Below are 22,449 nucleotides of genomic sequence, written 5' to 3' on the forward strand. Positions count from 1 at the left end.
TTTTGCGTGCTGGTAGGACTGCCTGTCCTGCAGGAGGTGCCCTTTTTTTTTTTTTTTTTTTTTTTTTTTTTCCACTACTGCTCTTCAAACAGCCTGAGTCTGCCACCGACCTTAACTGTCTATATTATAACTTCTTTTTTTTTGTCATTTATTTTATAATTGTAATTACCATGAACTGTAAATTGCCATGCCAAATTGACATGTCTCTATGTCTCTATTAATCCACAACTGGTTGTAATTTTGTTCAAATTACTATTTATTATCATGTTATTATAGATAGGTGGCATTTACAGAAAACGGGACAGAAAACGAGATTTTTTTTTTTTTTTATCTTTACTGAATATACCTTCAAATAAACACATTTCAGACGTGCTCAACATAATGTTGTACAAAGAAACAGGGGTATGATTTAAAGAAAAAATCAAATAAAAACATAATTTGGGAAAAATAACACTCCATTAATATAAAATCATTACAGAATAAACCTACAACATATTTAGTCCTCTTTAAAGAGTTCCCAGTACAGACTGATACTTTTAGTACTTTATTAGTGTCAGCAGTCTTTATATATGCTTTAAATTTGCTTAAACTGAAGATTAAATTGGGCGAGTAAGCTGTGTAATTCTACATTTATGTAATATGAATAAATAGGTTTACCATGAAATCCATGTTATATTATCACATTCAAAGGAAATGATAATAGTTTCAGATTTTAACATTATGACACATTTTACACAATATATATGTATGTATATACGTGTGTGTGTGTATATATATGTGTGTGTGTATATATATATATATAACTAAAAACTAATTGAATCCTATACACAAATTACATGAGTAATCCCTCTTCGTTCTGCACGGTATTGTGACAAATTATAGTTCATGCACCGGTTTTTGTCTGAAGTTCGTCTTCGGCTAATTACAACGAGTAGCCTTAATAAACACAGAATTTCTTTTTTACAATAAAACAAGAAAAAAGCATGTGTCAGAAGTGGGATTCGAACCCACGCCTCCATTCGGAGACCAGAAGTCCCGACTCTGCGGAAGGATTCGCTCCTTGAGTCTGGCGCCTTAGACCACTCGGCCATCCTGACACGGTGCTACAGTCGCAGCGCTGCGAGCGTTTTAAAGACGACAGCGCCAACATGCTCTATCTATAGACAATCAGTTTTTTGATTATTTCTTTCGTACATATAATAAGGCGACGGTTTTAATCTACCGTTTACGTTTGCAACTGGTTGTGACCACTTATCTTTATTTTACATGCAAGAAATTTCATCCCCTCTGCACCGCTAGCTTTATCTATCCGTAGTTTCCGGTGTGTGTACGTGCGGCGGCCATATTGTACTTCCGTGCTTCAAGGGTAACCGAAGTGAGTCCACAGCCCAGAGACAACATGTATCGGTTTGCCAAAACTGCAGTTAACATCACCGGTAAGAGCCAATATAGCAGACGGGTTTGTTTGTTTTTTGGAGGTGGTCAGGCCGTGTGACATTTTGATCTCAGTCGGGTAAAACATTGAACGGGAACGCTTTTCTCCGTCACTTCTTGGTGCATGACCGCGCGACGCTGTCAATGTGAAAACCTGCTGGTTAGCTGGTTAGCATTAGCTGAGCGTCTGGGACTCCCATTAAAGAAAGAAAAAAACATCTCGAATTGGGTTACTAAAGACGTCAGATGTATTTAATATAGTCTTAAATGTGCTTCATAAGACGATTAAGTGTCCTTTCAGACGTTTTAAAACGTGGTTAAGTTCTATTTTACTCCGCTGTAGCTCAGGCGCGTTAATGATTTATATTTTCGTGTTGCTTCACGTAAAAGGTCTCAGATTTAGCTGATGTCACTTCACATAAACCTAATATATATTGTAAGGAGTACTTTGGTAAGTAGCTACGGTTATATGTATCATGGTAGTAAATAGTTCATGTGAACGAGCATGGTAATAAATTTAAACTTAGTTAAATTTAGACTGAGTTAGTCTGTCTTGAAGAAATTTCTCGTGCCAATCTGGTGTTCTTTTAACTAGAAAAATTATTTGTCGCCACATAGTACTGATAATAACCATAACAATGACAACAATAATTACAATAATACACGTCGATACACGTTGTATCATCATAATGTGCTGATTAACTTGATGCATCTGCTGTGCCACTCCATCGGTGTTTAAATTAATTGACCTGACACGTCCTAGGCGACAGTAAAGTCAAGGGCAGTTAGATTTGGTTCAGTGCAGTGATTTGGCAAAACACATCTACACTTAACAATGGGGAAACTGGAAATTTGGTGGGGAGAACTCTACCTGATTGTCTCCAAATGGCCTGATTAGCATGTAATGTGTCTTTGAGAGGGGACAGAGAGATGTGGTTAGAGAGCTGAATGAGTGTATCTGGTAAAGAAAAACTGGTAAAATATTTTGGTTTTACTTTGTTTACATGGAGGTTTAGGTGAAGTCCAGGTCCAGATGTTCATTGCCCCGAGGAGCTGCTGTCCCTACCTGCATCCAAAGTTACACACATTTTCAGAAAGGAAAATTACTATTATAGCAATGGCAATAGTTCACTCCTTTCATGCCCCATGATATGTGCTTTCACTCTCTTGTATTGTGATATATGAATTACATTGTCCCATTCCTAATAGTAGATTAAGGGTGCTACAAAAAGTTTTAATAATTTAAAAAGCACCAATAAATAAATGTCAGCAAAGGCATTTTCATGTGTCTGGTCCTCAAAGATTTATATATTGTATTGATGAAGGATCATTTCACATCTTCTGGTGTTTACATTCTGACCAGCAGGGGACAGCAGTGCGTAGGCACAGCATCTAGAATCCTGATTATAGCCCATGGTGTAGAGAAGTTTGACATTTCCACTGGTATTTAAGGTTCTTCTGTTTGTATTTTGATGTGTCAAAATGGATAAATGGGCTCTGTTGGCACTGAATGTTCTCTTTGATTCATCGTATTTTTATGCCAGCTCTGAGTCGACTGTGGAAATTGTGAGTCGGGTGCAGCCTTGTCTGTGAAATTAATGGTGAACACTGCTACGTGCCGCTAAAAGCAAACATCCGGCTTCAAATCCCAAAGTGCACTGTCACTGGCATCATTTTCTCTCTTGGGTTCGAGCCTTATGAAATTCTCTCCCACCACAGCTGGTTGGCACCATGTTCAGTTAAAAACAAGACACGACCCCAGATTTTTGTGGAACCTTTTTGAAGTTTGCTGCAGCAGAATCCACTTACGGTTTAGTTTTAACTATACAGCAACTTCAGAGGGTGTAGACCACAGACTGTAGGTGTGAAAACTACGTGTGGCAGCGGCATATAAAATGTCTGACATGTTTTTCCACCCTGCAGGTCAGGCTGTGCGTCAGGTCAGACATGGATCCTCGGCTCCACAGGACTTCCACTCAAAGTACGGCACCGGTGTGCTGCTCAGTGGAGCAGTCTTCTGCACCGCTGTGTGGGGATTTGTAAGTAATGCTGTCTCATACATTTTTATAACATGACTTGAACAGACAGGCTCCGTACAAAGTGTTTTACAGAGCAACAAAAGATAGACAGAATGCAGACTAAGACACAGGGGAAACGAAGGGCAGGTTAATTCATAACCTACCTAACTCTAACCCAGTGCATCCCATAAATACCCATCTATTACACACGTACAATGAATTAAGTCATAGTCATGAGACACTCACAAATACATGCACACGGACACACACAAGAACACACACTCATAACTCATGAAGGTATACCCAGACAAAGAGTTTACACACATGTGATATGGCTTATGTGTGGAGTGATGTGGATGGAAGTGTTGTGGCTTCTAAAACCAAATAGTCGGTCCAAAAAAAATCCCTTTGCTGTGTTTTCCCAGGTGCTGACTCAGACTGGCATCGCCTGGAATCTGTCGCCGGTGGGAAAAGTCATGCCCAAAGAGTGGAGGGGGGCCGAGGAGTGACGAGCCAGGACCAGGACACACAAGACATCCCCACTATTAAACATTCTGGTTGTACAGATGAATCTCTATGTGTTGAGACACTGAATCTTTGTGTTGTTCCAGCACACAGCTGTGTAATAATAAATTAAGTTCAATTCTAATGACTTTGTGATTTTTGTTTTTCTTTTTTTACTTTTGGGAATGTTCTGGAGTTGTAATGTTTCAAGTATAGGACAAAGAGAGACAACTTGTTGCAAAAAAAACCCCCAAAAAACAAACAAACCGTGTAAGATTTAAAACATACACATACTTTAATACAATTCATCTCAAAGATTGAATGATGAGCGCAATTAGCTGTTATGCATACATTTTATCCTACATATCAACATTCATAATTCCATAGTCACTACCATTATTGGTACCTTTTTTCCAGTCGTATAAAAATATATAAAAACTATTGGATTCCAACCCTTGAAAGACTAAACATTAGTAGCAAGATTACCTCATCCTGCACCATTTGTTTCTCTTTTTGTATCGAAAGACATAAATCCTCTATATGTGCTCACCATTCTTTTAAAATGTAAGAAAAAGCTAGGAGTTGGAATAAATGCTTTCATTTAATTATCCACAAAACACTTACATCATTTAGGAATATCTGGCTCTTAATTTTATCAGCTGTGATCCCTTTTATACACTTTGTTTCTCTTCATTCTGCCTTACCTATGATAGAACATATTAAAACTTAGGCATCATGACCAAGCATTTTTACAGGAACAGGAGATTATCACCTATTGGTAATTATGTGGTGTTGCAGGTCTTCTCGTATAACTATTTTATTTATTTTTTTTCAAACAATTTGAATCTGCACAATGTCCCAGTATTGATATGCAAAGTGGTTAATTAGGTGTTATCACAAATATTCTACATTTATGAAATATTTCAAATACCTTACACTCAGGGTTTCAGAGTCCATTTGAAAAACAAACAAACAAACAAACAAAAAAAAACAACATACAACACAAGAAAAATACAAAATACAATACATACAGTTAAAAAAAAAAAAAAAAAAAAAAAATTGGCAACTTTCTAAAAGGCAGCCATACCAATGTCTCTGCAGATACCAGAGACTGGTATCACACAGCACTAAAACTAGGATTTGACAGCAGGATGATAGTGGCACGCTGAAAATCATTCAGGCTACAAATAAATGTGTACCTCAGATTTCTCAGATTTTCTTTTTAAACGTGGCCCACAAGGGGGCAGTATATAGAAGAGTGGAGTATGCCCTTCAGAGACATTCTTACTGTATCTGAACATTATCTGAGCACATGAGGAATTTTCTTGCCAACATGTTTGCTTGAGCCTACAACATTCGGCGCTGCCTATAAATATTGTTATATAAATTAGTTATATATTTATTACCCTATATGATTGCAATCGCTCGCTGGCTGGTGAATCTATCTATCTATCTATCTATCTATCTATCTATCTATCTATCTATCTATCTATCTATCTATCTATCTCTTACATTTTGTAAAATTACGAGTTTCAACGAATGCAGCATGAGCGCTGGGGGCAGGATGTCGACGTCATTAACAGACAGCGACCTGGACCAAACCAAACCGCAGTGCGCACAGCGTCCTTGTCGTGGCTCAACCAATCAGCTTCGGAGGGGTGTGTTCTGCCCCGCCCCCTCGCACTGCCTCCCGGTCTCGCTGAGGTCACGGACATTCGGGAGCTTCCCAGCAGGCGAGCAGAGGTGTAAGGCACAGGAAGTACAGACACAGCCACGAAAATTAAAACTCAAACAAAACCGTCAAAATGTCTCTGTCTAACAAACTCACCCTGGACAAGTTGGACGTCAAGGGGAAGCGGGTCATCATGAGGTGAGTGTGCGCCGCCTTGTAATTACAGACCAACCGGCCCGGGCTGCCATCAACACATATTTGGTTAGCTAACTTGACATTTGGAGTGGCGACATAAACCGACCTGCCACCGAAAAAAGAGGTCTGTTTGTGCTTTAAAACGTTATTCAAAAAAACATGTGATGGCTGTATGTCTTGGTTAACAGCGTACTGATGTAATTCAGACAGGAACTGAACTTGTTTCCGTGTCACGTTTTCATCCACGATACGTGCCGGTGAGAAGATGCTGCATGGATGCACCCGACATCCAAGAAGAACTGTAATTTCATCAAGATTCTGATTTCAAAAGCATAATAAACTCAGTCTAGTCAGTCCATCCCCAAATATATGGATCGCAATTTTAATCCCGATAATGTGACGCTACGCTGAGGATCAGCAGGCAAATGCTTATAGGGTTCAACGCCTTGCTCAAAGGCACTTCAGCAGGTTAGGCCTTGGTCCCAGCTTGTCTCTAAGCACAAGGCCACCCTGCAGCGTGTTATAATCGACTTTTATTGTATATTACTCTCATTACAGTTAATGAGAAAAGTGATTATGACTTTAAAATGTGAGATGCCATGCAGACTCGGATGATATGCTTCTCTTCTGATTCGATACTATCAGGATACTCGGGTGCCAATTCGATAATTATTGCGATTCTTAGGTATTGTTATTCCTCAAGTATTGTAATTCGAATTCTCCTCTAGTTTGTGGATGTAAAGTTTCATGGGGCTGTGATTATCCTAGAGGACACAATAGGTAATTTTATACAGTGACATCAAGTTGCAAAAAAATTATCTTATAATGAAATGGCTACCATGTGGACAAGCTGCATCACACATGAATAAAATTGGCCTCACTGAATCCACAACAGTCTCAGCTCTCCAGTCAAACCCAATTTCTGAAACTCCAAGACCGTTTGTGTGAAGTATGCACATATACACTATTTCACAATAGGCCAGAGCACATTTTTGCTGCATGGTTTGCAGTCCAAACTGCATGGAATTGGCATAAGGTGGGCCTGTCTGCAAAGAGGAGAGCCGTGGGTGTCCACAAAACTAATTTTCATTCAGATATCTGGAGGTCAGAGGTCAAGAGACTTAAAATGGCCATGCCAGTTTTTCTGATGCTTTAAAGCAGGGTGCAGATCTGGGCAGACTCTAGTGGCTGGTGGAGTCTGAAGTGCACATGAAGTGAACCTGACACCCTCTTTGCAAAATGTCAGAGGGCTCTGTGTGCTCCCACCCCAGTGATGCAACACCACATGGTATAGGACAAGGTTCAGGCCCCTTATCGTTAAAGGTCAGGTCCACTTCATCTTGATTTTGCTAAAGAGCAGTGGAGGTAATGCGCTTCAGACTGTTTCTAACACCACATCTCACACTCCCCGGGCCTGCCACAGCACGCCAGCTCTATGTTTTCATTCACCTCCCAACTTTAGATTGAGAGAGAGAGAGAGAGGAGGAGGAGAGGTGGTGTGATTAGGATATTAAGAGGCATGACGTTGCTGTAGAAACAGAGCAGAGCTGAACACAATCTATACAGCAGCCAGAGGACAAAATAGCACCGACCTGAACTTCATTGCATTACTTAAAGCAATGTTCCTTCAGTGCATTGAGGTTTTAGCAATAAAAACACTTGTCAGAGGCTGACCTTCCCAGTTCAAACTAGCCATATTAGTCATAGCTACCTGCAGGAGGTAAGCTAGGTAAGATGCTGAGTGTCCACCAGTGATTTACTGATTCATTGAGTGATTGATTGATTTACACTTGATTGTCAGTCAGCGCTGAAATTTTCCATGCAGCAGCATCAGCTCCATTTATAACAGCACATAACAAAAAAGAAATTGGGACAAGAAACGAAAAATGCATACATTTACATAACATTACAACCACTGAGGACAATCTAGGATTGACTGATACACAAAAGAGTGTTTCAGACAGAGCCTAATGAAACGTAGAACCTTGCATCTCTGATTTGATGGTAGTTGTACATGTTCACTGTTCAGAATATGGTTGGGTTTCAGAGACATAGTTATTGTCCAGCTTTGCTATGTTGTCATGGTAGGCAGATTCATTAAGAGGTTGCCCTACAATCTTTGAACAGATTTTGATTTGGTGAAGCAATTTAGATTTTAAAGTATTGGTCCAACTCTTGTACCATCTGGCGCTACAGTACTTTAGACCACACCGCACTTAAGAGCATACATGATCAAAGTCATGGTCCTGAATGAATTATAAAGTTACTGAGGAAGTCTTCTCCATGTATGTTTTATATTGCGTTCCTTCTTTGCCCTTCAAGTCTGCCATCTAGTGCCTCTTTCTTTGGCCCCGCCCACTAATGTTCAACTCCATTAATGAGATTGTTGTTGATCTAAAGCTACAGTCAATGGGTCAAACCCCCAAACAGACTGCAGGGCTACCCATGACAAGAGTAAAAGTAAGAGCAGGTGATTTTTGCAAATGTAGACCAGTGGTTTGACTGTGTTTTGACACCATTACTGCCGTCCTGCTCTGCTGCAGCACGGCTGTTATGCAACCTCTCCCTCTCCTCTGCCCAGCGCCGTTCTGGCATTAGCCACTGAACTGCTGACTGTCAGGTTTTAGACTTAGACAATAGATGGGTGTCATTATGGCACCGGGTGGTGTGCATGCATGTGTGCGTGGGTATGTGTGTGTATGTGTGTGTGAGTGAGTGCGTGAGCAGTTGAGGCTCGTGCCGGCTGGTCTTGTGCCTCAGAGCATCAAGTCCCTTGCAGGAGAAAAAAGCAGGAGGGGGAGGGGCGGGCAGTATTACGTAATGGACTGGCGTACAAGGGATGCAACATGTTCTCATGCAGCTGACGTGCATCGCTGCATGGCTGTGTGAGTGTGTGTGTGTGTTGGTGGGATGAGCAGGAGTGTAGAGCAAAACAGTTGCTAAAAGGTCCTGTGAATCAAAGTATTTACCTCATGGCAAACCTCTCTGAATCTTTGTTTTTGTCTCAGCTGCCCCAGGATAAAAAAAATTAAAGGAAATAAAATTATCTGCCAGGCTTAATCTTCACAGGCAAGGAATAATTTATGTCCTTAAAAAAATAGAAATATGTTACCATGCCCGTTTTCATGCCTATAATTAGTTGATAGAATCACTAAAGAAAACAGTGGATTTAGAGTTACAGTTTAAATTTTGATCACTTATCAGTACACATACATAGTACACATGGGACTTTAACACAGAATTGTAATTGATGTGTAGTGGCCCATAGAGACAAAGCTTCAGAACAAGAAAAGACTTAAGATGATATATGCCCAAGATGTTTCTGATGTGACTGTCTTGGAGTTACCAGCCAGTGTGGCAGGGACCTTTACTGAGTAATCTGCCAAAGACAAATTTTCCTGTCATCCGACTCCAGTTAGGTTTTAATTTCAGACTCTGCCCAGTGGCGCATGTTATGTTACATGTGCTGTAGGTAATTTGTCTCATTTTGTCCTGTCTGCTGTGTTTTCCTCCTCAGGGTCTCTCTCTGTAGTCAGTCAGCTGAGATTTAGATGACTCAAAAGAGGGTCAGGGTGAAAACTAAGAGCCATACACAGTGCATATGGAGAATTCATCTCTCTAATGCCAATGCTGCATGTTTTAGTTAACGTTTTGAAGAGAAAAGCCATTACCAAGTTAATCAATTAATATTTCTGTGATGAAGATGATGTTATCATTTTGTCTGCCAAGGTTTACATTCCCTGATATCTTTGCAAGAGTAACGGGTTGGTGGGTAGGTAGATAAACTGATAAACAGATACCTAGGTAGGTAGGTAGGTAGGTAGATAGATAGATAGATAGATAGATAGATATGCACATACAGGCCTTGTGAGGATTAGTAGTGAAATCTGCTCAATGTGCAGCAGTCAATCACATCTGTCAGTAACAGAAACTGACAGAGGGACAGACCACCAGAGGGAATGTCATCCATTTGTTTGTTTGTGTGTGTGTGTGTGTGTGTGTGTGTATGTGTGTGTGTGTCTCTCTCTCTCTCCCCTCGAGGTGAATGGTTCAGTCCCATTCTCTTAGGGTTGTTGAAAGGCACACTGGGAAATGTAGGAAATCAGTGGTCAAGACAGATTGAGGGCTGATAATCTGATCTGCTCAGTTTGGCCTTTTTAAATACTGGGAAAAAACAGTGAACATGCCCAATTCAAAAATCAGTATAATGGAGTTGCTTGTGGTTCATCTATGAAAACACATCTGACATCTCGATCAGTTTTATTTGTTGAAACTTCCCTTTCCATGTTGCCATGTAACTCTATGTCATGTTTAATCTTAGGCAAATTGCTTTTATTTGTCTGTTGTTGCTTCTCTGCTAAATGTTTGTTTGTTTGTTTGTGTCTTGCAGGGTCGACTTCAACGTGCCAATGAAGGACAAGCACATCACGAACAACCAGAGGTAAAGCTTGTGCTCTTGTGCTTATTTGAAAGAGAAGAAGGGTTGGTGTATGAATGGAAAGCATATCGAAACTGTTGTGTTGGTTGTTTGTCAGGATCAAGGCAGCCGTCCCCAGCATCAAACACTGCCTGGACCACGGGGCCAAGGCTGTTGTGCTCATGAGCCACCTGGGACGTCCTGATGGAACCCCCATGCCTGACAAATACTCCCTGGAGCCTGTCGCCGCTGAGCTCAAAACCCTGCTGGGCAAGTGAGTCGATGAAATGGCCATTTCTTCCTTTTCTCCGGAATCTAGTTCAGCTCATTCTGCACCAGCCACAACATACAGAAGGGAAGTGATGAAATGCAGTGATTAAGAAAACAAAGAGAAGTGGAAAAGTTACATTTTTGAGCAAAAGAGACTACACCTGGGTGATTATAAATATTTTAAAAATCAGGGATGAAACATTTTAAGATTATTATTTGAAATTTTAATTGTTTTGTTTGTTTTTGTTATGACGTTTAATTTGATTGTTTGACATTTTTTGCATACAGATCATATCATGATATATATCAACAGTAGGGAAACAAGGGTTAAGGTTAGAAATGCCCTTGAAAGTTTATAAAATGCCTATGAAATATGACATGCATGGGCACAAAATGCCTGTGATTATTTGCAGAACCCTATTCAGGCATTTCATCCTCCTCACATTTTAATTATTGGGTTGGCGTACGGTTAAACTGTAAACCCTTCCCAGGGATGTGACCTTCCTGAAGGACTGTGTGGGTCCCGAGGTGGAGGCGGCCTGTGCCAACCCCGCTGCTGGATCTGTCATCCTGCTGGAGAACCTTCGCTTCCATGTCGCCGAGGAGGGAAAAGGCAAAGACGCCGCTGGAAACAAGGTGGGTGGAAACTTCCACTGGGGAAAAACACTGTCAAACATGTGTCGTGACGGAGGACACAGTAGAAAGATTTCTGTGGGGTTAGCAGTCAGAGAGGACTTGTTTGATTTCTATTAATATTCCAAAAAAAAAACTCCACAGCCAGACAGAAATGACTTTAAAAAGTTGCTGACGTGTAGCTTGAAAAACAAATTTGAAATCTTGAAATAGAAACTAAGTAGGGCTCCTTAAGTCAATGTAAAAAAAAGCTGGTTTTAGAAATACTTTTGGGAAAGTTAAACCTAAACTGGTGACAGTGGTGTCTGTGTGACTGTATTAGCATCTTAACAAGAGCATCACATTAGTGTCATTTTTTTACATGGAGACTCAGTTGGGAGACAAGCTCATGCATGTCTTGCTCTGACTAAATGGGTCAGCTGCAGAGAAACTCACAGTTGGCTCAGCTGCAGCTGCAGTGTCCCTGCAGAGTCCGGCTGAAGCTGCTGCGTCACCTTCTGATGATGTCAGCATCAGCTGAGCTGCAGAGTCACTGCAGACGGCCGGTCTGATCTCCAAAGCCTCTCCATCCAAAGTAGCACCTACCAGCTGAAACAATTAGTTGAAATGATTATAAAATACAGTATATAGTATATAAATCAGATGAAATGATTATGATTATGATTATAATTTTCAGTTCTGAGTTATTAATCAAGTAAAAATCCAACACATTTTGCTAATTCCAGCCTCACTAAGACAGTTTTCCTTTTCTCCAATCATATTTTTATAAAATGAATACTCTTTAAATACAAAAATTCTCCTGCTCCTCCCTCTTTAACATATTTCTTCTGTGCACCATCTGCCTTCAAGAGATGCTGAAGTTAAGACTCCAGACCACATTTTGTGAAAATACTCCAGGTTTATAAAACTCAGCATTGAATTCAAGTTTTCAAAGGCCCACATTTATCAGATATCTTTTTTTTGTTTGTTTCTTTTCAATAAGCATGCTGATGGAAGGTCAGTACCTCAGGGAAAAATCGCTGACCAGAGAGCAGATTCTCTCTGAAAGAAATGAGGTATACGTAGCTCTTGTGGTCTGACAGCAGATCCTGGGTCAGTGTTGTTCACGTAAACTACATGAAGTGAAGCTCTGACCTGCTGACATTTTGTCTGAAGGCTGCTGGGTCGTGTTGCTTTTCCTGTCCCGAGAGGCCTTGCTGGTATGCAGCCTGTGTGTGTGTGTGTGTGTGTGTGTGTGTGTGTGGGCTCTACAGTAGTGCAGTACTGTACTGGGTAGTGACCTTTATCAGACTGGAGTCTCAGCTCTACAAACATTTCTCAGAGGTAGATGTAATTGGTTGATTTAAATGTCAGTGGGTGGAGCCAGAACACCACCATTTTTAGACAAATGGTATCCTAATAACAGCAAGAATAGCTCTAGTCGATTATTGAAATTATTGATAACAGGCAGCAAGATGGCACAGTGGTTGGTGCTGTCACCTCACAGCAAGAAGGTTGATTTCCAGCCACCCTTTCTGTGTGGAGTTTGTATGTTCTGTCCAGGCTGTTTCCCTGCCCTCTGCCCCGTGAGCACTGAGCTCCAGCGCCCCCCGTGACCCTTACCAATAAGTGCTTTGGAAAATGGATGAATGAGGATGACCTTTTTATAATGTCATAAATAAAGTCTGGTTACCTAGATGGCTACAGGCTTTTCTTCTTTTTTGTTTTATTCATCGATTGTCCGTACCTGATGCTTCGTCTTATGGTAAGGTTATTTCAAAGTTCAGACTCTTAATGATAGGATTTTTGGAATGGACTTTGGTGTCAATAAAGGAAAATTTGCTTTGTGGAGCAGAGAGATTTGTCTGCAGCAAGCGGTGCAAAATCCAGCAGCGTCACACACCTGAATATATATATATATTGATAAATTACATCCAACAGTTGACCCAAACTGCTGCCAGAGGCCAAACCAGGACAAAACGTTCTGACTCTGTGAAACAGACTGAGCAGGTGAATCCAGGTGGAAGCTGTGATTTCTTACTGCGAACGCTTCACAATGCTCTGCTCGTACATTTTGGGCACTTGACGGGCGTAGAAAAGGTGTACTGGAACTCCTAAAATAACCTTTGGATTGAAAACTACTAAGATTATATTTACATAATACTGGGGATTTGGAGTATTTCCCTGATTCTCCATACAGTAACATGTAAACAGGGGACATTTAATACAACATCATATATCGTCTATATAGATAGACAGGGGGCATTTAGATTCTGCTAATGATAATGCTAGCACTCATGCTTGACATTTGGGCAGGACACTAAAGATCTGTCTTGACCTTTCTCTGCCCTCCAGTCAAACAGTCACAACCTTTGCCTGCTTAAGTGCAACAGGAACCTGATCACTAGCACACTCACCCACACACACACACACACACACACTCTGACTTACTGCAGTTTAGTAATGAACCCACTGTAAAGGCCAGACACACACATCTCTGAACATTTTGGCTCATCACACCCACAGTAAAGTCTACATTATGCTTCCTCAGCAGCATGAACATGAACAGTGGAATCTTTTTTGTTACCTTTTTATTTATTCTTGCATATTTCCTGCCTCATATCACCAGCTATGAAGACAATAGGCAGCACGTTGCTGCGAACAGGACACGTACTGAATTTGTGTTTGACCCTGCAAGCCAAGATAATACAATCACACTATTATTCTTTGTGTCAATAAGAGTTCCTCTCTGAAGCACGATGAGGGGCTATGGTAGGGTTCAGGTCAGCCAGAGGTGAAACACAGACTTATGGAGTGATCATGTCTTCTTCTCTGCTTCCTTCCTGTCCTCTTTCACCCTCCTCTTCCTCAGACCAAGGCCTCCCAGGAGCAGATCGATGCCTTCAGGGCGTCTCTGTCCAAACTCGGCGACATTTATGTCAACGACGCCTTCGGCACTGCACACAGGGCCCACAGGTGAGAACGAAGCAGGGGGTTCTGGGTAGGATGTTGATTGCCTTGGGTTCATGATACCTGATAGAAATATTGGACCTGCATCTCGTACGTAGCTCTGTCATCATCGGGACCGTAGATGCATTAAGAACAGTCACAGATGATTTTGTATCGTTTGTTTTTTGAGACCAATAACTGAAATCTCCACAGGCATAACAACCATTACTGATACCAGTGTGCATTTATTTAAGAATTGCAATACGGTACAAATACAAAGCAACTTAATTCATTCCTGCATAAGGCAATTAACAGGCTGAGCTTTTCAGACAGAGCTGTCCTGAGGTGATCATCTTTTCAAAACAAACATCATGTTAGTCCAGATTTCTTTGTTGAAACATCCTGCTGGAAAATTAACACTAATCAAAAACCTTAGCTCACTACTTAACCTTCCTCTCCTGCTTTTCTGCTCCTTGTCCTCGTATTCCTGCTCCCCTCTCTTATCTCATTGTTCCTGACACATATCTTCTTCCTTTTTCCTCCTCCTCCTCCTCCTCTTCCTCTGCCTCAGCTCCATGGTCGGAGTGAATCTGCCCCAGAAGGCCGCTGGTTTCCTGATGAAGAAGGAGCTGGATTACTTTGCCATGGCTCTGGAGAAACCACAGAGGCCGTTCCTGGCCATCCTCGGAGGGTGAGAACCACCTGTTCCTCCTGTAACCTTTTGAGAGAGCTAAAGGAGCGACATGTGGCATTTTATCATTAATACATTGTTGCCACATTAGGTTTGAGTGATAAAATTACAATAAACAAATGTGATGTGGGATGTGATTTGTCGGAAAATCTGCTGAATTACTTTATGGCACAAAACAGGAAGAAGTTGCTGTTCTTCCACAGCAAACGGAGATAAACTGTTTTCTGGTAACGTGTGAGGCTGATTTAACCTCTTCAGTAAAACAAAAGGAAAACTTTTAACCTAAAAAGTTAAGTTCTACGAAGCACTGTTTTTTCTTTTTTCTTTTTCTATGCGAAATTCAGAATTAATTTAGAGAAGCCGAGCACTAACAATACCAAGGCTGCCAGCCGTCTCACAGATACTGCACAGAGGGATCACAATTTCGGTAAAATTACTAATTTGACATGGATAGAATAATTACGGCCCGTTGATGCAAGCAGACGGTTTCCTGCAGCGTCCAGGCCTGACTCGTGTGCATGCTGTGATCCGGTCTCGCTCTCCTGCTGGTCAGGTGTCGTGTTCGTGGCCCGGTGCTCTGAGGCCTCAGCTGTAAAATACCCAGGTGACCATCCAGGAATAGAGACCATAAGCTCATTATGTAATCTGTGGTGTGACAGGACATTCTTCACTGTCCCGCTCTAAAACCAACAGAGGGATGAGACACTGGGCCAGGGCTCAGGTTTATGCAGCGATGACTAACATGTTCAGCCACTGTAACACAGATGTGGAGCAGGGGTCCAATTAATATATATTAATTATATATTAATGAGCTGTCTCTCACATACAACATGCACAGGCACACATGGCCAAAATTAGACAGGAAACACTTTAAGCAGTATTATTTGAAAGTTTTTGAGTTTGGTTAGACATCACAACTAACAATACCATCCAGTTCAATGCGAAGAATATTATTATTATTAGACATGATTTTGCATGACTCATATCGTGATACATGGCAATATTGAAAAAAAAAGTCCTTATGAATATTATCTTGTACACAAGAATTGTTCCTCTTGTGTTGTGTGCCCACTTGTGTGTCTGCTTTTTCTTGACTCGGGCTCATAAGTTGCTCTGCATCAGAGCATCTTTTTTTGTGTTCATATCATTGTAAATTTAATATTTTGGATTTTTTTGGGCAGCTGGACAGACTAGGGAAGCAATTTGCAGACTTCACTTTAGGATCTGCTAACTCCCCATGAGGTTGTCGCTGTATTTTTAACTCTCTCTACACTAAATGAATAATGGACCGATTGAAAAAAATAATAGATAAATTTACAATAAAATAAAGATGAGCCGCAGCTCTGAAACACAGAGGAAACACTTAACACACACTCAACTTCACCAGGCTGTTGGCTGCATGTGGACGTCGGCCCCCAGTCAGAGTCCACTGGAGCCACTGTGTTGTGCAACTGTCTCACACACACACACACACAGACACAGGTGTTGAGCAGCGCAGCCAATCACAACGTTTTGGCCAGCCGGTACTCCCCACTGCCTGAAACCAAGGACATCGACCGTCAGCGTCTAATGATAAACTAACCTGTAGTGGATGAAAAGCTGCAGCGTGTTCATTAGACAGCAATAAAATACATTGAGGTGTGTGTGTGTGTGTGTGTGTGTGAAGCATGCAGGATGACCGTGTATATTTATTATGCTCTGACTGAATGTCTTTATCATCTATGTATCACGGTTAACCACGGGTCTCGAAAATCCTTAAAAATTTGTGGATTTGTGGAATAAATAATGCAGTAATATTTTTGAAAACTAACTTCAAATGCACTGGTTTCCTTTTTAAAACCTGTCGCCCAAATTCTTTTTTTTTTTTTGTTATTTCAGTGCGAAGGTGAAAGATAAGATCCAGCTGATCAACAACATGCTGGATAAAGTCAACGAGATGATCATCGGAGGCGGCATGGCCTTCACCTTCCTCAAGGTCCTCAACAACATGGAGGTGAGGAGGAGGAGGAGGAAGGAGATGACACAGAGGAGTTGATGTGAAAGTGACGTCATCATTCTAAAATGCTGTACAGTCTAAGGCCAGAAATTTTAAAGTTCATCCATCATTAGCTCTAAAACAAAAAGTGCTGTCGTTTTGTTAAAAATGAATATCTCACGATCAAAAATGACATGATTTGATTTAAATTTTCTGCCATCAAGCATTTTTTAAGAGTAAGCCTGAATCTTCACATCATTCCCCGTCATGCATTAGTCATGTCGGTCAAAATACATGTTCTCTAATATACTTACAGACATCAGCAGCCCCAGTTCTCACCCCAAATCTCCCAGGAACCTTTTTTCATGTTGGAGTGAAAAAAAGGCTGTTAGAAATACACCGATATCAGAGAAAACCATTTCATTTCTGCTGTTTGAGAATTTCTTTGTCTTCACCTCTTACGCTAACATGCTTTTGTAATCTGGCTGTCAGACGTGCTGTTGAACGCTGGCTTGTGAAACTGCATTGTGTTTGTGTTGGGGTGGAGAAAGGGAAGCACACTGATAACCTGACTTTGCCCCCCGGCCAAAAAACAATTTCAAAAGAGTGGATTTTAAAGAATACTCAGTATATTCAGTTTATATTTTCATATTACATCTTTTTTTCCTCTCTGGTCTGTCTGGTTTCACAGGCCGGCCGGCTTGGTAAACATTACAGGATTTCTGTGTTTTATAGGCTTAAAAAGTTACCTTTTGCTGCCATTTGAGGCTGTGGAAATTACATAAACTGCCGAGTCGAGTTGTACGAAAACTACTATTTCAGTACGAAAACTACTATTTCATGTACGAAAACTACTATTTCAGGAGTAGCATTCAGTGAAATGACAGAGAGATTACACTATCATCATTTCAAAGCCCTTATTAAATGATTTCAGATGTTTAACCTTTAATGATGTAAAATGAATGGAGGTGAATGGTGGCTCTGCTGATTGACTTCCATTCATTCTAAAGCAATAAAACAACAGCAGGAAAACAGCCGCTGCACTGATTTCCCGCTGTGACTGTGAATAATCCCGTTCTTGAAACAGTGGTTTGACAGTGGAGTTTTAACAATGGGGGCACTTCAGCATCTAATCCTCCCCATCGATGTCAGTGAACCAAACGCGGTGCCGAGGTGGAAAAGGCGACCTGCGAGACAAACAAAAGAAACAATTTGACATTAGGAGACCTGATGATGTGCTGCATTCAGGGACCCACGGTCGTTGTTTGGGAAATGCGCAGATTCTGCAGCACCTGCACACGCTTACAATACAATTTCTTGTGATATTGTGGCCCGGTGGGGGGCCAGCGGGGCCCGGTAGCCCAGCAGGCTTGTAATCCGCTGGAGGAACCCCCGGCATTGTTTTCACTGGTGGCTGATGACAGAGAGCTGAGCTGAGAGTTATTTAAGGTAGATGCCGTCAAAAATGCTTCTGTTTGTGTATGAATTGTGAATTTAAAGGATAAATCTCCATTATTTTGAAAGAAAAAAAAACAAAACTGCTGAGTCACCTTAAATAAACTGCTGAAATTACGGTTTACTTCTCAGATATGTGAAGTGAGTCGTTCAGTTGTAGTTTCGATGTTTCTCTTGTAGCATTCTCTTTTTGCAGTGCAGTTTTGCTCCAGGTTTGATTAGTTTGTAAAATCCTGCCATCCTGACACCGTCCTCTGTCTCCTCTCCTCAGATCGGCACCTCACTGTACGATGAGGAGGGTGCTGGCATCGTCAAGGACCTGATGGCCAAGGCCGAGAAGAACGGCGTCAAGATCACCCTGCCCGTCGACTTCGTCACTGCTGACAAGTTCGATGAGAAAGCCACCACCGGCACGGCCACCGTGGCCGCTGGCATCCCCGCCGGCTGGATGGTGAGTGCAGAAACCCTGCAGGCTGTGAGGGCGATGGGACAGAAGCTTGTCTCCTCACAAGGATCCAACTCCCTGACCGCTTTTATTTTTAAAATCACACTTCTGATGATGCATCTACAAACCAGAAAAATTACATCAATATGGCTGAATTCTGTGTCCTGGATTAACTCTATCAAAACATGCAAGAAATGTTTTGAGTTTTTTAGGAATCTCTTGATGTTTTGCATGGATTCTACAGATACTCAAAAAGTCTTAGAAGGCATTCAATTTATTAATCTAAAAATAAGGCCTTAATTGGTGTTGCTTTAATCCACTTAGATGAACACTGAGTCCCCTAATGTAATTTCCTGCTGTCCTGTAGTTTTCCAAACTGAGCTCATTTGTAGTTTCAGAACATTTATTAGTGACATTATGATTGGTTTGAAATGATCTGTACTCACGCAGCTTTTTCCTCCGTATTTTGAATGTTGATTTAGCTGTAAGTCCAGCTCCAGGGAGAATTTAAAATTCTTCTCCAATCATTAATAAGCTCCTAAAAAGACCCTAAAGATAAAATCTGTTCATCAGTATTACATATCTAGAAGTTTTTTACAATTGTTAAAACACTTCTCTTGTGACAAACGTTACGGTGATACAAGTCAGTGTAGTCAAGGTGAGACATAACATCAGAAACATAAGAAAAACATATTTCTGAGTGGAGAGAGACTTTAGGTTAGATTTTCCAGAGCCTGCAGATGCCCTGAACATGCGCTCTCTCTGTGGTTCTCTGTCCCGCTCAGGGTTTGGACTGTGGACCAGAGAGCTCGAAGGCCTACGCCGCGGCCGTGGAGCGGGCCAAGCAGATCGTGTGGAACGGCCCCGTCGGCGTGTTCGAGTGGGACAACTTCTCCCGCGGCACCAAGAACCTGATGGACAAGGTGGTGGAGGTGACCAAGAAGGGCTGCATCACAATCATTGGTGAGAAATCAGAGATGGAGGCTGTTCCCCTTTTTTTCTCCCTCTCTTTCTTCTTTACTCTTGCTGTCTGTCAGTCTGTCTTTGGCTGTATCTGTCCTAGAGAACTTGTACTTCTTCCCCTGCACCGTGTGAGAGCCACCGTCCATTCATTGGCAGTTCAATTTAAGAACAATATTTCCTTTTTGTAACAACTGCTGAGTCAGCAGACTTGATAACTGATGCATCAGTACAGTCAATCATTACAACTTGTACACCTTTAGTCATGTATCTCTGTGTGTGTGTGTGTGTGTGTGTGTGTGTGTGTGTGTGTGTGTGTGCGCACCCGTGTTGTCCAGGTGGGGGCGACACTGCCACCTGCTGTGCCAAGTGGAACACAGAAGACAAGGTGAGCCACGTGAGCACAGGAGGCGGAGCCAGCCTGGAGCTGCTGGAGGGTGAGTAATGCATTTTATCTAAAACTTGATTTTATTGTCTAAGGCTCTGCAGCGCTGTGGCTGATGGGAGCAGAGCGGAGAGCAGCTGCATGAAGTTTGTTTTCACAGCTGCAGCTGTACACCTGATTTCCCACCGCAAAAAAATTCAAACAAAACAAAATGTATCAGCGGAAGCCGTGAGGGAGCTGTCAGCTCACTGGTCGGATGAAAATCAGCAGGTTGACGGAAATTTGGCCAAGTCAGTATCCCACATGGTCATGGAGCACCAGCAGCACCTTCACCATTTCTTCATGGGGCAAATTTCTCTTGTTCATCCCAAATGCAGATGAAAGATGAAAAATAACAATGCTTTTTTTAGTAAAATATTTCATATTATCACTTCAAGGATCTGTGACTTAGCCAGGTGGGGTTTGAAAAAGCCACACTTCACCACACCAACGTTTTCAAAGCATTTTCCAAAACAGTGAAACGCCCCCAAACGCTCTCAGGCCCCTCTTGAACGTTAGCTGGCCCATGTGCCTGGCCCTCACTTTTTTCAAAAAGCTCCTTTTCCCCGTCCACACCACAACAACAGACCAGTGTTTTCAAATTTAAACTGATCAGAGAGTGTTTCAAAAAGAGAAATGCCAGCTTAGTGTGGACAGAACAACAAAAAACGAAAATGGAAAAAAAAAAAAAGAAGAAGAAAAGATGCATATATGATGCTTAATGATGTTTGTGTCTTCTCTCTCTGCAGGTAAAGTCCTGCCTGGTGTCGATGCCCTGAGCAGTGTTTAAACTTCCCTTCAGCCCAGAGAGGAGGGTGTGTGTGTGTGTGTGTGTGTGTGTAACTGTAGTTTGTGTGAGTGTGAGCGTGTGTGTGTGTGTGTGTGTTTTCTTTGGACACACCTTCTGCCCTGCTGGAACCTCCTCCCACCTCCTCACTTCACACTTGGCTCTTATATACTGCCAAAAAAAGTCTGCCCCTCTTGTATTCAGTACTTGAGTTTGTGCTCGTTTTAAGAAGCGAGACGTTTTAAGACTAAATACAAGATCGGTCGGCCCTTTAAGACTTTTTTTGGTTTTGCAGAGCTGCCACACAGCAGCTAGATGTCACATCTCCTGCTGATCAGCTGTATTAACGACTGAAACAGTGAAATCCTGTCGACACGTGGTTTCTCTCTCTCTCTGTCCTGCACTCTTCCATCACAGGTCACCCAGCTTGGGATTTGGAAGGCTGATACTGATATTTTTAGATTGTAATGTCTCACAGAGATTTATTTTACAGTGGCACTCAGCATCTTCAAATGAAAACATGCTCATTCCAGTTAGTTTCCTCCTGAATTCCCTATCTCATCAGGGTGGAAAGGCTTGTGCTAGAAAAAAACACCTTAACATGAAGAGATAATGTACAAAATACGCTGACCAAGTTTGAAGGTGTTTTGTTGAGACGAGAGAAACCAAAATGTCACTAAACAGCCGTTCACCTTTAAAAGGGAATTTGGCATCTGCGCCACCTGCGCTACAACGCTTGCACTTATGTGTGTGTGGGTGTGTGGGGTGTGTGTGTGTGTGTGTACATGTGTCACTACTGTATAGCCAGCCTGGCAATGTTGCTGCACCATCCCCCTCATCAGCGTATATTACAATATACTGTATATGAGCAGTGTTGTGTGTGTCGTCCCTCTGCCTAGACGTTATATTTTCTATCGGTTGTGTCTCGGTGTCTTCACACTCAGTTTCGGCTCGGTGTCACTCTCCGTGTCACAGAAATCTCCTGCGGCTCGTTTCCTCGGCGAGTCTCAGGAGAGACAAGTGACTCTGATCTGAGCAGATCTGGTCAGATTTGCCTCAATAAAACGGTCTGTGTGAACCTGAACGCCTCGTAGTCGTTTCTCTCCTGACTGACTGTTTCCAAAAGGTTTGCAGGGATGTGATGAATCGTTTCAGCAGCAAAGTTGAAACTAACAAAGTGCATGTACTCAAGCACTGCACCGAAGAACAGGTTTGAGGTTGTGGCACCATTTGTGACACTTAATACTTTTTCCTGCACTGCATTTATCTGACGGCTGGAGTTACTTGTTACTTTGCAGAAGAAATTTTTCCAAACCAAACATCAGCTGCATAGTGAGAGTGTACAGTAGCCAGCAGGTTACACAAACACCAAGGCCAAACTAAAAGCATCTCTCTGCCCCTTCATATTTCATTAACTACATTGTTGTCAGTAAATACTCTCACAGTTCACTGTACTTCAGTGGAAATCTTTACTCTGCGTCACAGCTGCACTGAAGTTGAACTGTTTCTCAGTTGCCAGGTCATCATGGTTTAGAAAACACATAAAACAGCCAGCGCAGGTTGCAGTTCATCAGTGCTGCACAGTCATTAGTCACTGCACCGTGTTTGGTTCAGTCTAAAATAAATGTGTGTTTATTAGTT

General features: G+C 41.8%; 2 protein-coding genes and 1 non-coding gene across 3 annotated transcripts; 2 read left to right on the forward strand and 1 right to left on the reverse strand.

Moving 5' to 3' along the window:
* Nucleotides 1-986: 986 nt before the first annotated feature.
* Nucleotides 987-1,097, reverse strand: trnal-caa (transfer RNA leucine (anticodon CAA)). The gene is made up of 2 exons: nucleotides 1,060-1,097; nucleotides 987-1,032 (listed from the first exon to the last, which is right to left on the reverse strand). It is a non-coding gene; the product is annotated as a tRNA-Leu (tRNA).
* A 187-nt stretch (nucleotides 1,098-1,284) lies between these two features.
* On the forward strand, nucleotides 1,285-4,102 carry cox7b (cytochrome c oxidase subunit 7B). Its single transcript, XM_030068672.1, has 3 exons — nucleotides 1,285-1,436; nucleotides 3,358-3,473; nucleotides 3,878-4,102. The coding sequence occupies exons 1-3, from the start codon at nucleotides 1,400-1,402 to the stop codon at nucleotides 3,959-3,961; spliced, it is 237 nt and encodes a 78-aa protein (XP_029924532.1). The 5' UTR covers nucleotides 1,285-1,399; the 3' UTR covers nucleotides 3,962-4,102.
* Nucleotides 4,103-5,651: 1,549 nt separating this feature from the next.
* pgk1 (phosphoglycerate kinase 1) lies at nucleotides 5,652-21,892 on the forward strand. The gene is made up of 11 exons (XM_030068671.1): nucleotides 5,652-5,826; nucleotides 10,214-10,264; nucleotides 10,359-10,514; nucleotides 11,002-11,146; nucleotides 13,995-14,098; nucleotides 14,643-14,762; nucleotides 16,641-16,755; nucleotides 18,464-18,643; nucleotides 19,423-19,600; nucleotides 19,936-20,034; nucleotides 20,771-21,892. The coding sequence occupies exons 1-11, from the start codon at nucleotides 5,762-5,764 to the stop codon at nucleotides 20,809-20,811; spliced, it is 1,254 nt and encodes a 417-aa protein (XP_029924531.1). The 5' UTR covers nucleotides 5,652-5,761; the 3' UTR covers nucleotides 20,812-21,892.
* The last annotated feature ends 557 nt before the right edge of the window (nucleotides 21,893-22,449 follow it).

Source organism: Myripristis murdjan, chromosome 14 (assembly GCF_902150065.1).
Source record: "Myripristis murdjan chromosome 14, fMyrMur1.1, whole genome shotgun sequence".
NCBI lineage: Eukaryota > Metazoa > Chordata > Actinopteri > Holocentriformes > Holocentridae > Myripristis > Myripristis murdjan.

Excerpts from the sequence above, each read along its gene's own strand:
- cox7b (XM_030068672.1), top strand. The coding sequence starts at position 1,400 with ATGTATCGGTTTGCCAAAACTGCAGTTAACATCACCG. Across the intron at positions 1,437-3,357 it reads AACTGCAGTTAACATCACCG|GTCAGGCTGTGCGTCAGGTC; the intron begins GTAAGAGCCAAT and ends TCCACCCTGCAG. Across the intron at positions 3,474-3,877 it reads GCACCGCTGTGTGGGGATTT|GTGCTGACTCAGACTGGCAT; the intron begins GTAAGTAATGCT and ends GTGTTTTCCCAG.
- pgk1 (XM_030068671.1), top strand. The coding sequence starts at position 5,762 with ATGTCTCTGTCTAACAAACTCACCCTGGACAAGTTGGACGTCAAGGGG. Across the intron at positions 11,147-13,994 it reads AAGACGCCGCTGGAAACAAG|ACCAAGGCCTCCCAGGAGCA; the intron begins GTGGGTGGAAAC and ends CCTCTTCCTCAG. Across the intron at positions 14,763-16,640 it reads TTCCTGGCCATCCTCGGAGG|TGCGAAGGTGAAAGATAAGA; the intron begins GTGAGAACCACC and ends TTGTTATTTCAG.